General features: G+C 48.9%; 1 protein-coding gene across 2 annotated transcripts in view; it reads left to right on the forward strand.

The window, feature by feature from the left end:
- The window catches only part of ATAD2B (ATPase family AAA domain containing 2B), a 98,851-nt gene that overhangs the window by 19,720 nt on the left and 65,556 nt on the right, over positions 1-13,575 (forward strand). For both annotated transcript variants that reach the window (XM_036750876.1, XM_036750877.1), the window contains exons 2-6: positions 6,581-6,732; positions 11,016-11,065; positions 11,377-11,530; positions 11,988-12,090; positions 12,424-12,532. In XM_036750876.1, coding sequence (XP_036606771.1) covers positions 6,581-6,732; positions 11,016-11,065; positions 11,377-11,530; positions 11,988-12,090; positions 12,424-12,532 — 568 coding nt within the window. The remainder of the gene's footprint in view (positions 1-6,580; positions 6,733-11,015; positions 11,066-11,376; positions 11,531-11,987; positions 12,091-12,423; positions 12,533-13,575) is intronic.

Below are 13,575 nucleotides of genomic sequence, written 5' to 3' on the forward strand. Positions count from 1 at the left end.
CAAATTCTGATAACATGTACTTTTCCTCGCTCAGTAACCATGAAAAACCCATAAAATACAAGGGAGAGGAGAGGCTAGAGGGGCCAAGGAGAGGCAGGGGCAGCAGGGGATGGAGGCACCTGCCATCTGGGATCTCCTTTCTGCTCTGGCTCTGTGCCTCACCTCAAGGGGAGTTCTTGCACTGGGTGGGGGTGACCTCCATCAGGCCTTTACCCCAAACTTAGCTGCTTTTCCATTTTTCTACTTTCCTCATTGGGCCCTTAAGAGGTGACTAGTACTTTCTAGAAGGATTCACAAATAATTTTACTAGGACTTTTTCTCTTTTTTGAGGATATAAACTTGTACATGGGGCCTTCCATCTTTTTCTCTTGTGCCTTGCTATGAATGTGCTAGGTGGGCAGAGGCAGAGTATTGGTGAGCAAGGGAGAGAAGGCACCTTGGCTGGGTTGCTGAGGAATGAGGGGGAAGGATGCCCAGTGGGGCTAAAAGAGAGGCTGGGGCCAACTTGCATAGTACTTTAGATGCCAAACAGAAGGGTAGTTTATATTTTGTCCAGAGACAGTAAATAGCAGACCCCTGGAAGTGGTTGAGAAGGTCCCTGTGGGCAGATGTATGCTTAGGGGAGAGTGATTCTTTGGGTAGCTGTGAGTCCGGTGGGCTGGAGGCCTGGCTGCTGCAGAAGCTGAGGAGGGCCCCTGAGGGCCTGAGCCTCACTTCAGGGAGCTGCTGCGCGGGTGGTCAGCTGATTGACCTGGTGGTCTGAGGGATCTAGAAGCCCACAGAGGTGCCCATGGAGGTGAGGAGGGAGCCCATAGAGGATAGAGGTGGGGGGAGCCTGTGGAGGCCTGGGGAGCTCATGGGGCGGGGAGCCTGCAGGGGTGGGGCCCCACGGAGGTCTGGCGGGCCCACAGAGGCCTAGGGGGGAGCCCTTGGAGGCCTAGGGACTCCATGGAGGTGGGGTGGGGCCCACAGAGGCCCAGTGAGCCAGGGCTTCCTGGTCTCTACCTGGTGCCTCAAGGCTCTAGGGCAGGTGCAGCTGGTTTCTCCTGGCCAGGTCTTGGCAGCTGCTCATTCTGACTGCTCCAACCTGTTTTAAGCTGGTGTTTCATGCCCTTCCAGGATTCTGGTCTGGGAGTGTTCCATTATTTAGCATGTAGAAAACATGACAGTAAAAACCTTAAAGTGGAACCTTAGGACCAACAGCCACTGGCCTTCTCACAGAAATTGGTTTTGCTCTTCTGGACTCCAGCAGAATTGTTTGTCCCCCCGCTTTACCGTTTGGCCCAGGGTGCAGTTAGGGTGCTCTTCCCTTCTGGGTCTGCACGCTCCATCCTAACACCTGATTGCAGCAAAGTATTCCAGTGTCGTGGAGGATTGTCGGACTGTTGGTTGCTGAGACAATTTCCAGCAGTTCTGTAAGAGGGTGTCATGAAAGCCTGTGAACACACAGATACCTTCTCAGTTTAATGACTCACCATGTATTCCCTGCAATGGAATTATAGGGTCAACTAGGAGATGATTTATTTAAAAATTTTTTTTTGCTGAGTACTTTGTCTCTTTATCCCTGGTGCCTTACATGGTTCCTGGTACAGAGTAGGTGATTTATAAATAAATGCTTGTTGATTGGACATATACTCAGTTCCACCATCAGGTGAACTAGTGAGGGCTGTTTAAAAGGTAAAACCAGGCAGCAAATGCTCACAAAAACCAGAGGCTTCGCTTTCACAGTTTCCGTTCTTTTTTTTAAACTTTTTTTTTCAGAGTTTCCCTTCTAACCTGGGAAGACAATGTCCATGAAAAAGGGTTTGGGTCTGAAGGCCCCTGGCGCTGGGGCACAGTTCAGAAGTCCAGAAAGCTGGGAGGAGGAAGGGGGATGCAGCTAGGTCCCCTTGAGGAGGGTCTTGCAGGGTGAGATGGCCTTGGAACTGATGGAGGAGAGTGGCCGAGTTTTGATGTCTGGAAGTCTGGAGCAGAGTGGGAGGGCATTGAAGAAGTGTTTGTTGGAGGTCCTCCAGGCCATTTAGCCCAGGCTATACCTGAATATGCGTAGTCTTTCCCTGGTATTGGGTGGTTTTTCCAAAGAAGTGGAACCAAAAGGTTGTGGGCTTTGCCTTAGGATGCTGTAAGATGTTTTCTTCTTTAGGAAGAAAAATAGCTTCACCTTTCTTCCATCTCACTCTCCTCCCCACTTTTAAAATTTTCATTTGTTGGGTCCATTTTATGTTTTCAAGCCAGTAACTTTTCAAAGAGACAGAAGCTAGTGATCATTAACCAGACCTAGGTTTGAGCCTGGCCCTAGGCAGACAGACAAGAGCTTTGTGACCTGGGCAGGTCACTGGCTGCTCTGAGACGCCTCAGCCCTGATATGGGGGTTGTAAGAACTTCTCCCAGATTCAGTGCCTGTGTTGTGTTGTATGAGAAGGATTCTCAGCTCTGGAAGGGCTCAGGGAACTGGAGGGGCGTCTGGCTGGGGCAGCAGCAGTGGGCACTGTTTACTTTTGTCACCACCATGAATGTTGATTGTACAGAAATCTGCTCAGGAAAGGGCCTTACTTGTGAGATATCTTTGAAAAGAATTTAACCCTGTGTCTGGCACGTAGTAAGCGCTTACTCCCTTCCCCTCCCTCTCCCCCTCCATTCAGAACATCCCTCTTTTTTTCATAGGGCACTGCCATCTTGCCAGCCTTGATTCCATCTGGTTTGGATTTTTCATCCCTCCCTGTCCAGTCTTCAGTTCTACCTCCCCAACATTTTTTGTGTCTTTCCTTTGCTGTGGTCTTCCAGGGCCATTGTTTCAGGTCTTTGTCAGGGCTGGCCTGGATTTTTGAGGTACCCTCCTAGTTCCCACATCCTTGGTGAACCTGGCAAAGGGCAGGCACCTTGGAAAGGATAAGCAAGTGGGGATTATTTCATTCTCTGCATAATTGTGTAGCTTAATTGTGTAGTTCAGCTTTCTCCCCTTGTCAGCCTCCTTTTCTATTCTGTCTCTCCTTTTAGAGTATAAGCTCCTTGAAGGCTAAGGACAATCTTTTTTGCTTCTGTTTGTATTTGCAGAGATTAGCAGGGTGGCTGGCAGACACAAGTATGCAGTAGGTGCTTAACCATTGCTTTACTGGTCTGTCTGTCATATGAGTGTTTGTGGTGCTGCTGTTTAATATGAAGATTGTGTATCCATTTAGAATATGTTGTGGGGTATGGTGGATGGTCTCGTCCAAGCCTCATTTCCACCAGACTGCTTTCCGGTTTTCCCAGCAGTTTTTATTTGTAGAAAGTTGTTGGTTTTTCAGTGCTGGTTTACTGAATGCCATTGTCTCCTGTTCTCCTGTCTCTTCAGTTCCTTGGATATAATTCTGTTTTTGAATCAGAACCACGTGGTTTTGATGACTGCTGCTTTATAATCTAGTCTGAGGTCTGTCCCGCCTAATCCCTTTTTGTCCCTGCCTCTTTTCATCATTTCAAGTGATCTTCTAGAGCTTGGTTTTTTTTTTTTATTTTTACGAAGTTCTACAACGTATCCCCTTGGTCATTGGATTGGCATGGCATTCAGATCAAGCTAATTGTGGTTGCACTGTCATTTCTTTTATATGGCCCACCTGCCCTAGTCGTGAGCATTGAGCTTTCTTGCAGCCCATTGTTACATTTTAATGCTTGAAGGAACACTTTGTAACTGAATTTAAACAGGTTTTTTGGTGTGCTTCTGTAGGTTGAGCCCTGAATGTCTTATGCATTTTGTTATTGGACAGAATTTCCCTTTCTATTATTGCCTTTTAGATTCTGTTGAGATAGAAACACATTTGGTTTTTGAGGGTTTATTTTAGAGCCTGTGACTTTGCTGAAGGTGTTAATTGTCTCAGCTAATATCTTTGCTGATTCCCTAGGATTTTCTAAGTAAACTGTCCTGTCATCAGCAAGCAGAGATACTATCTTTGTGCCTTTATTTCTTTTGTCTTATTGCTGTTGCTGCCGTTTCCTGAACTATCTTATGTTATAATGGGGAGAGGGTATGCATCCTTACTTACCCTGGTATTTGTTGGGAAAGCATCTATCCCCATTGCATAGATGATCGCTTTTATTTTTAGATACTTTTGATGATACTAAAAAAAGTCCCTGTGGACTTGAGGTTTTTTAGCATAAATCAGTGATATATTTTGTCAAAGGCTCTTTCTTTATCTACTGAGTTATAATCATATGTCAGGACACATAGATATCACAACCAAATACAGAAAAATTTGAAATAATAAATATGTCCTTTACAGAGCATGATGCAATAAAAATAATAATCAGTTCAGGGAGTATGAACAAAAGACACAGACCCAAATGCCAAATGGAGAGTTAATGAAATATTAAATAATGAGTGGCTCTAAGAACAATGATAGAAATAATAACAATGTGAAAGAAAATGCCAAAATATCTCTAAATTTCTGCGATGTGCCTAAAGCAATCCTCAGCGGAAAACATACTTTAAAAAAAATTCAGTTTTATTTTATTTTTGGATCTGCTTTCTTTCTTTCTCCTCCCTGTCTACTGACAACAATACCAAAGTGAAAAACAAAACCCCATTACAAATACGTATAGTCCATCAAAATACATTCCCTCATTGGCTATGTCCAGAACATGCCTTCGTTTGTCTCTAGAGGAGGGCAGCAGGTTCTATCATGAGTCCTCTGGAATTGTAATAGGTAATTGTACTGGACAGAGTTCCTAAGTCTTTCACAGTTGATTGTCTTTCTGCAAACATGCTTAGACAAAATAGAAAAGGACAAGATTAATAAACTGAATATTCATTTCAAAAGCCAGAATGCTAAAAAATAAAATGACTTTAAAGTAAGCACGAAAGAAGAGATGTTACAAATTAGAGAAGAAATGGGTGAACAAAATGAAAAAAATCATAAAATGAAAACCTGATTCTTTAAAAAGCTTCTGAGATAGACAGACCTGTAGCCAATGTGTTTAAAAACAAGAGAACCCAAAATCCAGTCTGCAAAGGTGGAATCACAAAGCCATGCCAAAAGAAAGAACTCTGGGCATGTGATCTGCATGAATCTGGCCTACCCAAACCGAAGCAGTATTTGAATGCCTCTTGCAGCTTCTGTTACTGTCCCCAGAAATAAATTGAGTGAAGTCACACTTGCAAGACTTGGAAATCAGCACAGAACACTTGTTTCAGAAACTAGAACCCTTGATAATAGCACACCCTCTTTATTTTACAGGCCGCTAGTAGGATTGGTTTGCTCTTTCTAAGTATATGGAAGGGGCAGACTGGGCTGAAGATGGTGTTGACGCCATCCCACTGGGAGTCTTGACGCTCATGCCTGGCATCTCTCCCCTCGGAAGTACCTAATGGCTTTGGGCCAGCCACTGAATGTCTCCCCGGCCCCCGCCCAAGACTGGGCTCCAGATTAATTTATTACTAATGTACTTTGAAGATGAAAAGCTTTTTACGTGAGGATGCTTTTATTAAAGACACAGCTAATGAGGCTGTGTATGTTTGGAGTACGTGGATTCCTGCTGAGGTGGTAATTGTGCCCCTCACACTCTGGGCTTTAGTGTGTTCCCAGTGTTTACGGTTCTTTTGTACCCTCACAGGGATGGGGCGGAGCAAGGCTAGACAGGCACCGTAGTTTGGAGGGGACAGCAGCTTAGCAAGTGCTGGTTGGAGGCATTCTGGTGGCTGGTTGTGGAGTAGGAATTTTGGCTCATGTGTCTCGGGTCTAGAAGGGGAATATGCTGTACTTGATTACCTCAGGAGTGGGGCAGGAGGCATACAGCATGACTGTTCAGTCTCATGGCATTGATGGGTGGGTTTACCCTCGCCTCCCCCCCCCCCCGGGGGGGTGTTTGGCACCTTCAGGGTCTTCTTGCCATCATCTTTGCTCACTGTGGGCCCTTCCCGGGTCTTTGTGGGCTCCAGGAGGGCTTCCTGACTCCCTCGTCTTGATGTTTCTCTGCCCTCCCCATCCTGCCTTGGCGGTCATCTGTTCTTGTCACATCCATAGTGTTTGAACTGGATGGGAAGCAGCAGAAACAGGATGGGCATGACATCCATTTTTGTAGCTCCTTTGGAAGGCAGGTTGTTATGATCCCATTTTATAGATGAGGAAGCTGAGATGGTATGCTCAGGGTAATGGGCAAGGAGGCGTTTGAGTTGAATTTGAACTCAGGTCTTTTTGACTCCAGGCCCAATGTTTGACCTGATGTTTGTTTCCTGCCTTCCTGTGCTCACAGAAGCTGTCCCTGCCTGGAGCAACAGTTCTCACATTGCTTCTGCTCCCTGCTTGCTTCCCTGCACCCTTCTCAGTGCTCTCCTTAAAGGCTCAGCCCTTGTGCCCCTCCCCCAGGCTCTGTTTGCTCCTGCTCCCTTCCCTCAGGACTCTTCTGGGTCCTTGAGGATGGGGAGCACTTGCCTTTTGCCCTGCGTCCTGTTCCACCTGGGATTTGTCAACTGTTGGGGACTGAGAAGAAGTGGCTGTTGGTCCATCAGAGCCAGCTGCAGGGGGAGCACACTGGGTTTTCTGTCCCATGTTTGTATGGGGAATGCGGTAACTGAGAAATAGCTTTCGCTTCCATGGTTTTCTTTCAGAACGTTGACGCTGATGGCAGCTTGAGCGATAGTCACATCTCCCCGCCAGCCAAGCGCACTCTGAAGCTTGCCGATGCTCTCTGCAAGGATAAATCCAAGGCGCGAAGTCCTGGCCAGCGGGAGGAATGGAGCCTTGCAGCTGGCCAGTCCAGGTGAGCAGAGAGGCGTCAGTGTCAGACGATGGAGATTGGACGCTCACTGTCCCACTTGCTTAGGAATTTTCCTGGTTTTCTTGCCCAGAAGGGAGCCCAGACATCAGGAGTGGGCTTGGTCATTTCTTTAAGGACAGGCCTGAAATACAGAAAGTCTTCAGTGCCCTGAGATGCTGAATTAGTTTATCGTGTGCCCAGATGGTTCAGGCCTCTTGGAATTGTGGGATGTATGTGGGGGTTTGGGTGTTCTTAATGCCTGCTCCAGAAGCGGGCCTGGGGGGTGGCGGCACAAGGAAGCCATTTCTTCCACGGAATCTATTGGCTGTTCCCCAGAGTCTTTGGGCTGCAGAAATAGGAAAGATTTGGCCTATGAAGAGAAGGGAAGAGGCCTTTTAGAAGTCCTAAAAATATCCTTCCCCCCGCCCCCCGACAATTCAGTGACAACAGTTGTATGTCCAGAAATCAAGTCTGGATCCTGTGATGTTTTTTGTGATGAAACTTGAGGCTGAAAAAATCTCAGCCAATGTTCAGTTTCTGCCTGAGTGGGATGACCTCACTTTTCATGAGGATCAGAAAAGGGATGAATTAAAGATGCTACCCAGGTCATATTTATTATTGAGGGAAGGAGCCTTCCTCTTGAAAATAACTCCCCAAATTGAGTCATTGCTCGGGGTGCCGAGGTGGTCCTCTCTTTGATGTGCTCCTTCATTAAGTGAAGGATGCGGTGGAGAAGGTCGGGGGGCCTGCCGACAGTGCGCTCTGCCCAAAGGGGCTGGCTGGGGCCTTGCTTCTGGCTGTCTCATCAGGCAGCCAAGCTAGGGAGCTGTTTTCTCCTTCCCCCACAGAGATCCATGTCTGAGAATCCTATGGATGGGGAGAAGGCCCCTCTAATTGCTGCCTCTGAGCGGCTATGCTGGCTGTTTGATGTCTGCTGGGGCTTAATTAAGTGAGTGAGTCACAGAGTGGGAAGGAACGACCCCAGCCTCAGCTGTGGACACGGTCTCCTTTAGACTCACCCTGTTACCTGCCCTGGCTCCTCATTCTCTGTCTTTTCTTGGTAAAAACCCAGGTTGGTCAGAGACTTCCCTGTGAGGCCACATATGCCTCCCTAGAAAGCTCCCATCTTCCTCCTCTTTAAGCTCTTTTCTCTTTCCGTCTTCAGCATTTCCTGGCCCTCTTTCTGGGGATCCCTTTGAATTAATTCCGCTCTTCCAGAATCCAAGGCACACATCACATTGTGCCTGACTTTGTTCCCCTTGTCCCAGGCTGCGCTCCTTTGGTGATACTGACCCCTCACCATCCAGTCACTGTGGGCAAAGAAAAGCAAACATTTAAACTACTCTCCCCCAAACAGACAGAGAGACAACACATTGGATTATTAACTCCACGGGGGCCCTTACTGCTCCGTTGGTCAGAGTATGTGGACAGGCCTTTCCTAAGCAGGAATCCGAGCTCTCAGCAGCCTGGCTTCAGATGACCAACAGTCCCAAGTCCTGAAACTTCAGCCCTATTTTTCACTATTAAGTGAGATGAAAAGTGTGTTGTCACAACTATTTCTGTCTGTGTTTCAGACCATTAGAGCCCCTGGGGTCTGAGGAGTGTCTGCTTGCCTAGGCCTTGGCTCAGACTGTCAGCTCAGCTTGTGTCCAGAAGAGCCAGGCTGGGAGGGGGTCGCTTGAGGATCGTCGGGCCCGTTAGGTGAGGGGGGATGTGGAGGTCTCAGCTGGGTGCCAAGCCAGCCTAGACAAACTGGGAAGAAGCTGTCTTGACCAGCAGGCCCCCGCCAGACCCCTTCTGGAGGGTCTCAGGAGAGTAGACTCCAATCTCCAAATGCTTCAGCTAGGCAGCTGGGCAGTGTCTAGAGCTGGTGTGAACTTGGGCTTTCTTGACCTTAGGACCAGCGCTTGGTCCCCTGTAGGGTGGTGCCCCCGCCCCAGCCTGCTGGCCTCCCTCCGACCCCAGCAGCCTTAGAAGTGCACAGAGGAAATGACATAGGACAAGTGGGACATAATTAGCAGAGGGAAGGATCTGGAATGAAGAGGAGCTAGAGAAGGCTTCCTGTAGAAGGTGGGATTTTAGTGGGAACTTGAAAGAAGCTAGAGGGCTCAGTGGTCAGAGCAGAGGAAGCAGAACATTCCAGGCATGAGGGACAGCCAGAGAAAATGCCGAGAGATGGAGGGTCTTGTTTGTGGGACAGCCAGGAGGCTGTGGTCACAGGTGTAAGAAGACCAGAAAGGTGAGAGAGGACCAGGTTCTGAAGGGCTTTGAACACCAAGCAAAGGATTTTTTTTTTAAATTCTGGAGGCAGGGAGTTTATTGAGTAAGGGGGTGGGGTGGGGAGGGGATGATATGGTTGGCTCTGCACTTTAGGAAAATCACTTTGGTGGATTAATGGAGGATGGACTAGAGTGGGGAGAGACTTGGGGCAGGCAGACCCCCCCTCCGCAGGTTAATGCAATAGTCCAGGTGTGAGGTGATGAGGGTCTGTAGTTGGGGGCAGTGTCAGGAGAGAAAGGGGCATAGTGGAGAGATTCTGCAGAGGTGAAATTGATAGGCCTTGGCGCTTTATTGGATACTGGGAGGGGGTGTGTGTACGAGAGATAGTGAGGAGCCCAGGATGACTCCTAGTTTGGGAGCCTGAGGGACTGGGAGGAGGGAGGTGCCTTCTACAGTACTAGGGAAGGTAGGAGAGGGGGGGGCTTAGGGGAAAAGATTACGAACTCCTTTTTTGACATGTTGAGTTTAAGGTATCCTTAAAAAGACTCTGAACATCCAGTTGGAGGTGAGCCATTGGAGGTCAGTAGAGAGATTGGGGCAGGATTGGGAGATTTGAGAATCATCAGCACAGAGAAGGTCTTTAAATCCTTGGGAAATGAGGAGATCACCCAGTGATGTAGCCTAGGGGGAGGAGAGGGCCCAGGACAGAGCCCTGGGGGTGCCTCTGGTTAGAGGGCTTGACCATGGTGAGGATCTAGCTGAGTCAGAGTCAGAGGAGGAGTGGTCCGAGGGGAGGGGGAGAGCCAGCAGAGGAGGTTTCCTGAAAACTTAAGAGAGAAGAGAGGATCTGGGAGGAGAGAGTGACCAGTAGAGTCAGCAGCTGCAGAGAGGCCAAGGAGCACAAGGATTGATTAGATGGATGGAAAACTAAAAGTCTAGCTGCAAAGTGATTTTGAAGTAACTGATGATAATCATTTCAGTATAGAAAGCCCCTCAGAATATAACAGGAGTTTATGCTGTTGCTAAATTGGGAGCCAGTCATTCTTTGGACCTGCCTTCCAGTCCTGTCTCTTAGGGTGCATCTCTGTCCTTGACCATGGACTTGTGTTCTGGAGCCACATGAGGTGGCCTTCTTCCTTGGGCTGAGCCAGCTGTTCCCCATTTGGGTTTAACGTCATGAATGTGGTCTGAGTCAGCTTTCCTGAGGGGCTCGACATTTCCTGCCTTCCTTATCTGTGCCAGGCACCTTGTCCTCTGACAGTAGACGAACCCTCTCTCCTGTGGGTGACTCAGTAGGACTATGATCTTGGAGCCGGGCATGCGGCAGGAATGGGCAGGTGTGAGGAAGAGCTTTTTCTGGTTCCTGTTCCCAGGACCCTCTGGGCTCATGAGTCTTGGCTTTGGTGGTCCCACGTGCCCCCACTGTGTTTCCTCCTCTTCTTGTCTCTGGTTCTTCTGGATGCTGAGCCTGTTTCTTGATGACTGCAAGGTCTTTTATAGATGGCCTTCAGGAGTCTAGGCCCAGCTCTTTGTAAAGCATCTCTCTGCCGATGTTGGCAGCTTATTGGTCTTTGGGCCCTGCCACCCTTCCCCCATTTTCCCAGCCCCATGACAACAGGAGTAGAACCCAGAGCCTCAGCGGAACCATTGCGGAATGTCCAGAGCTGTGGCATTGGGCTCTCAGCCTCTTCAAGAAAGAAGGGTTTTCAGGTTGGCCAGAGTCTTTGTCTACGGTTTTTTGGCTGGTTTTGTTTCTTACCTAAATTAGAAGAGTCATCACTAAGAAGGCCCTACTCTAGGGGGCATTTTCACTGGGGTGCTGACTGACCAAGCCACCCAATTTTCTGTCCTCCTACTCACCATTGAAGGGAAAGCTTGCAGTAGTAGAGTTGCCCTGATTGGCCAGTGGGCATGCCCCTCTTTTTGGAGTGAGCATCCTCATTAGCTCTTGAGAATGTAACATGTCATGATAAACATTTAGTTTAAAATTGTTCCCTAGTACTGCATATCTTACTTCTTTAAATGAAGGTGGATGTGTTTGCATATTAAATATACTTGTGTTCTAGGTTAACTTCTCAGCCTGGTGCTACATTACCAAACGGACATAGTAGCCTATGTGAGTATTCTGTGGATGATCGGGAACTGGTTAGTACTGACCTTCTCCTGGTGATTGAGTAATCCTTGAAGTGGGGAGCAGAGGCGAATGGGCCATTTGTGCCACTGGAGATGAGGGGGCTTTGTTGAAATCCCAGCTTAGACAGCTGAGTGTGACTTACCTTAAACTGTATCAGAAATTATCACAGTTTGTCAGATAGTAGCAGACACTAGACAGTTGGGTACCTGTCATTTTATTCAGTCATTTCTCCTGTTTTGTGGGTACCTTCAAAATGTTATTCTGTGTTTTCAAGTGAAATCTCTGTCTCCTAGCTCTTCGAAGTCACCCCCTCCGAGGGGAAAAGAAGGGAGATGGGGACCGCCCGTGCATGAATGGGGATATGGAAGTCAGGAAAAGTTGTCGTTCCAGGAAAAACAGATTCGAAAGTGTGAATCAGAGCTTATTATTTGATCAGCTCGTCAACAGGTATGAATGAGCATCCTCTGGCACTTTTAGGGAATCCCACGGTTTACCAAATCAAAGGTGTGGGTGCTCTGTAGGGAGGAGCTGGCCTGGTCATTTTCCACAGAAGTTTAGTTGCTGACTTTTTGGTCCTTCTTACCAAATGCTGTGAGTGGGGCTCTGTCACCTCTCCAGAAAGCGCATTTGCTCCTCTGTTGAGGTTCCTTAAGACTCCCCTCAGATGGAGGTGGCCTCTCATATTGTTCAGGGTGGATGTGGTTCATTTTGCCCTGATGGTCACCTTGGGGAGCCTTAGTCTTTTGGAAAGGCGTTTGGGGCCACAGGTCAGGCCCCAGGCAACTCCTTGGCCCTGTGAGCCTTGAGCGATGTTGCAGGAACAATGGGGACTTTGAACATTGTGGGGTGTACAGCAGGCCCTCCTGACCCTAACTCCTGAGCCTCTGTTTCTGTGTCCCTGAAGCACTGCTGAGGCCGTCCTGCAGGAAATGGACAACATCAACATCCGGAGAAATAGGCGGTCTGGCGAGGTGGAGAGACTTCGCATGTGGACCGACACAGAGTTTGTACGTGTGCTGCTTGTGCCCACTCGCTCCCTCCCTCCGCCTCTAGGGTCTGTTCTAGGACATGGGCAGGAGGGGTGGGGGGGCATGTGGTGGCTCCTCCATCAGTGGAAGAGAACGGACCCTTTCACCAGGGTCACACAAAAAGTGTCTCAGGCAGGCTTTGAACCCATACTGCCTTCCACATCTGTTGAAGTAAGCCATCGGGGTGGCTGTGACCTATGGTGAAAGGCGTGCCATCCTGGCACTAATGGATTAATTAATCTGTCTCTCTATATCTCTATTTAAAGTCCATCCACCTAGCTATCAGTTTATTAATTTATTTTTTAATTAAAGGAAAACATGGACATGTATTCAAGAGTGAAAAGGCGAAGGAAGTCCCTGAGAAGAAATAGTTATGGCATCCAGAACCATCATGAGGTGTCTACCGAGGGTGAGGAAGAAGGTTGGTGAGCCCCCAGAGCCGGGCAGAGGCAGCTACAGAGCCACAGGCCCTGCTTTCCCTGCCTCCTGGGAGGAGATGTGTGGTGCCCTTGTCTGGGACGCTTCCTGGCAGGGTCCTTTGAGACTGGATCCTCCCTCTTCGTGGGGGCCTAGTCCTGGGCAGTGTCTCTCCTTCTTTGGCTCATGTTGGTCCCAGACTTGTCTCAGGGAGGTGTGAGGACCCCAGGGAGCTGGGTTCTGCAAAGACCTCTCTCTGGAACCAGCCCTGCAGGAGAACTGGCTCTCCTGGGGTTGATGCTGGGTCCCTCTCCAGGCTCTGCCGAGGCCCTGTCCCTACAGGGGCTTTTGGGTTGGCAGCCTTTTCTTTTCCTGACAGGGGTGAAATGGTTCTGGGTTGTGAGACCCTTGCCAGGTCTTATAGTTGCTTCTTGCCTGGTGTCACTGTGTTCTGCAGTTGTATGTGGCTGCCTCAGGCCCCCTCTCTTGGGGTAGAGGGGGTCAGATGGGGTCCTGCAGTCCAAGGGGACCCTTCCTCCAAAGAAGGGCACCCCAGGAGGCTATTTCAGAGCCATGACAAGTGTTTGAGAGGCCCTAGCCATCCAGAGTGGGAATAGATTTTGGTAGTGAAGCCTTGCTCTCCCTCCGCTGGGCACAGTTCACCTTCTGGATGCCAGGCTGTGCCAGGCCTCATGCCAAGAGCCTGTATGTTGGAGAGACTTGTCATTATTATAAGAGAGAGAGAGCTGGGCCTGGAATGAGAAAGCTCTGAGTGCAAATCCTGCCCCAGACATGCAGGAATGGGTGATTCTCCTCTGTAAAATGGGGGTGCAGATCATGCTTCCCTTCTAGGGCTCTGGTGAGGATCCACTGAAGTCTCATATGTAAAGTGCTGACTAAGGGTGAGCCCAATCCCAAGGGTTCCTTGATGGAACGATCATCACACACAGCTGGTGTACACGTGTGTTTGGTTGTCGCAGGGAGTCTATCTCTCCTGTGAGGCAGTGGTGTCTCGCAGCCGCTCTTTCCCATGGCATCCCTGTGGGC

The sequence above is a fragment of the Trichosurus vulpecula genome, chromosome 3, assembly GCF_011100635.1.
Source record: "Trichosurus vulpecula isolate mTriVul1 chromosome 3, mTriVul1.pri, whole genome shotgun sequence".
NCBI lineage: Eukaryota > Metazoa > Chordata > Mammalia > Diprotodontia > Phalangeridae > Trichosurus > Trichosurus vulpecula.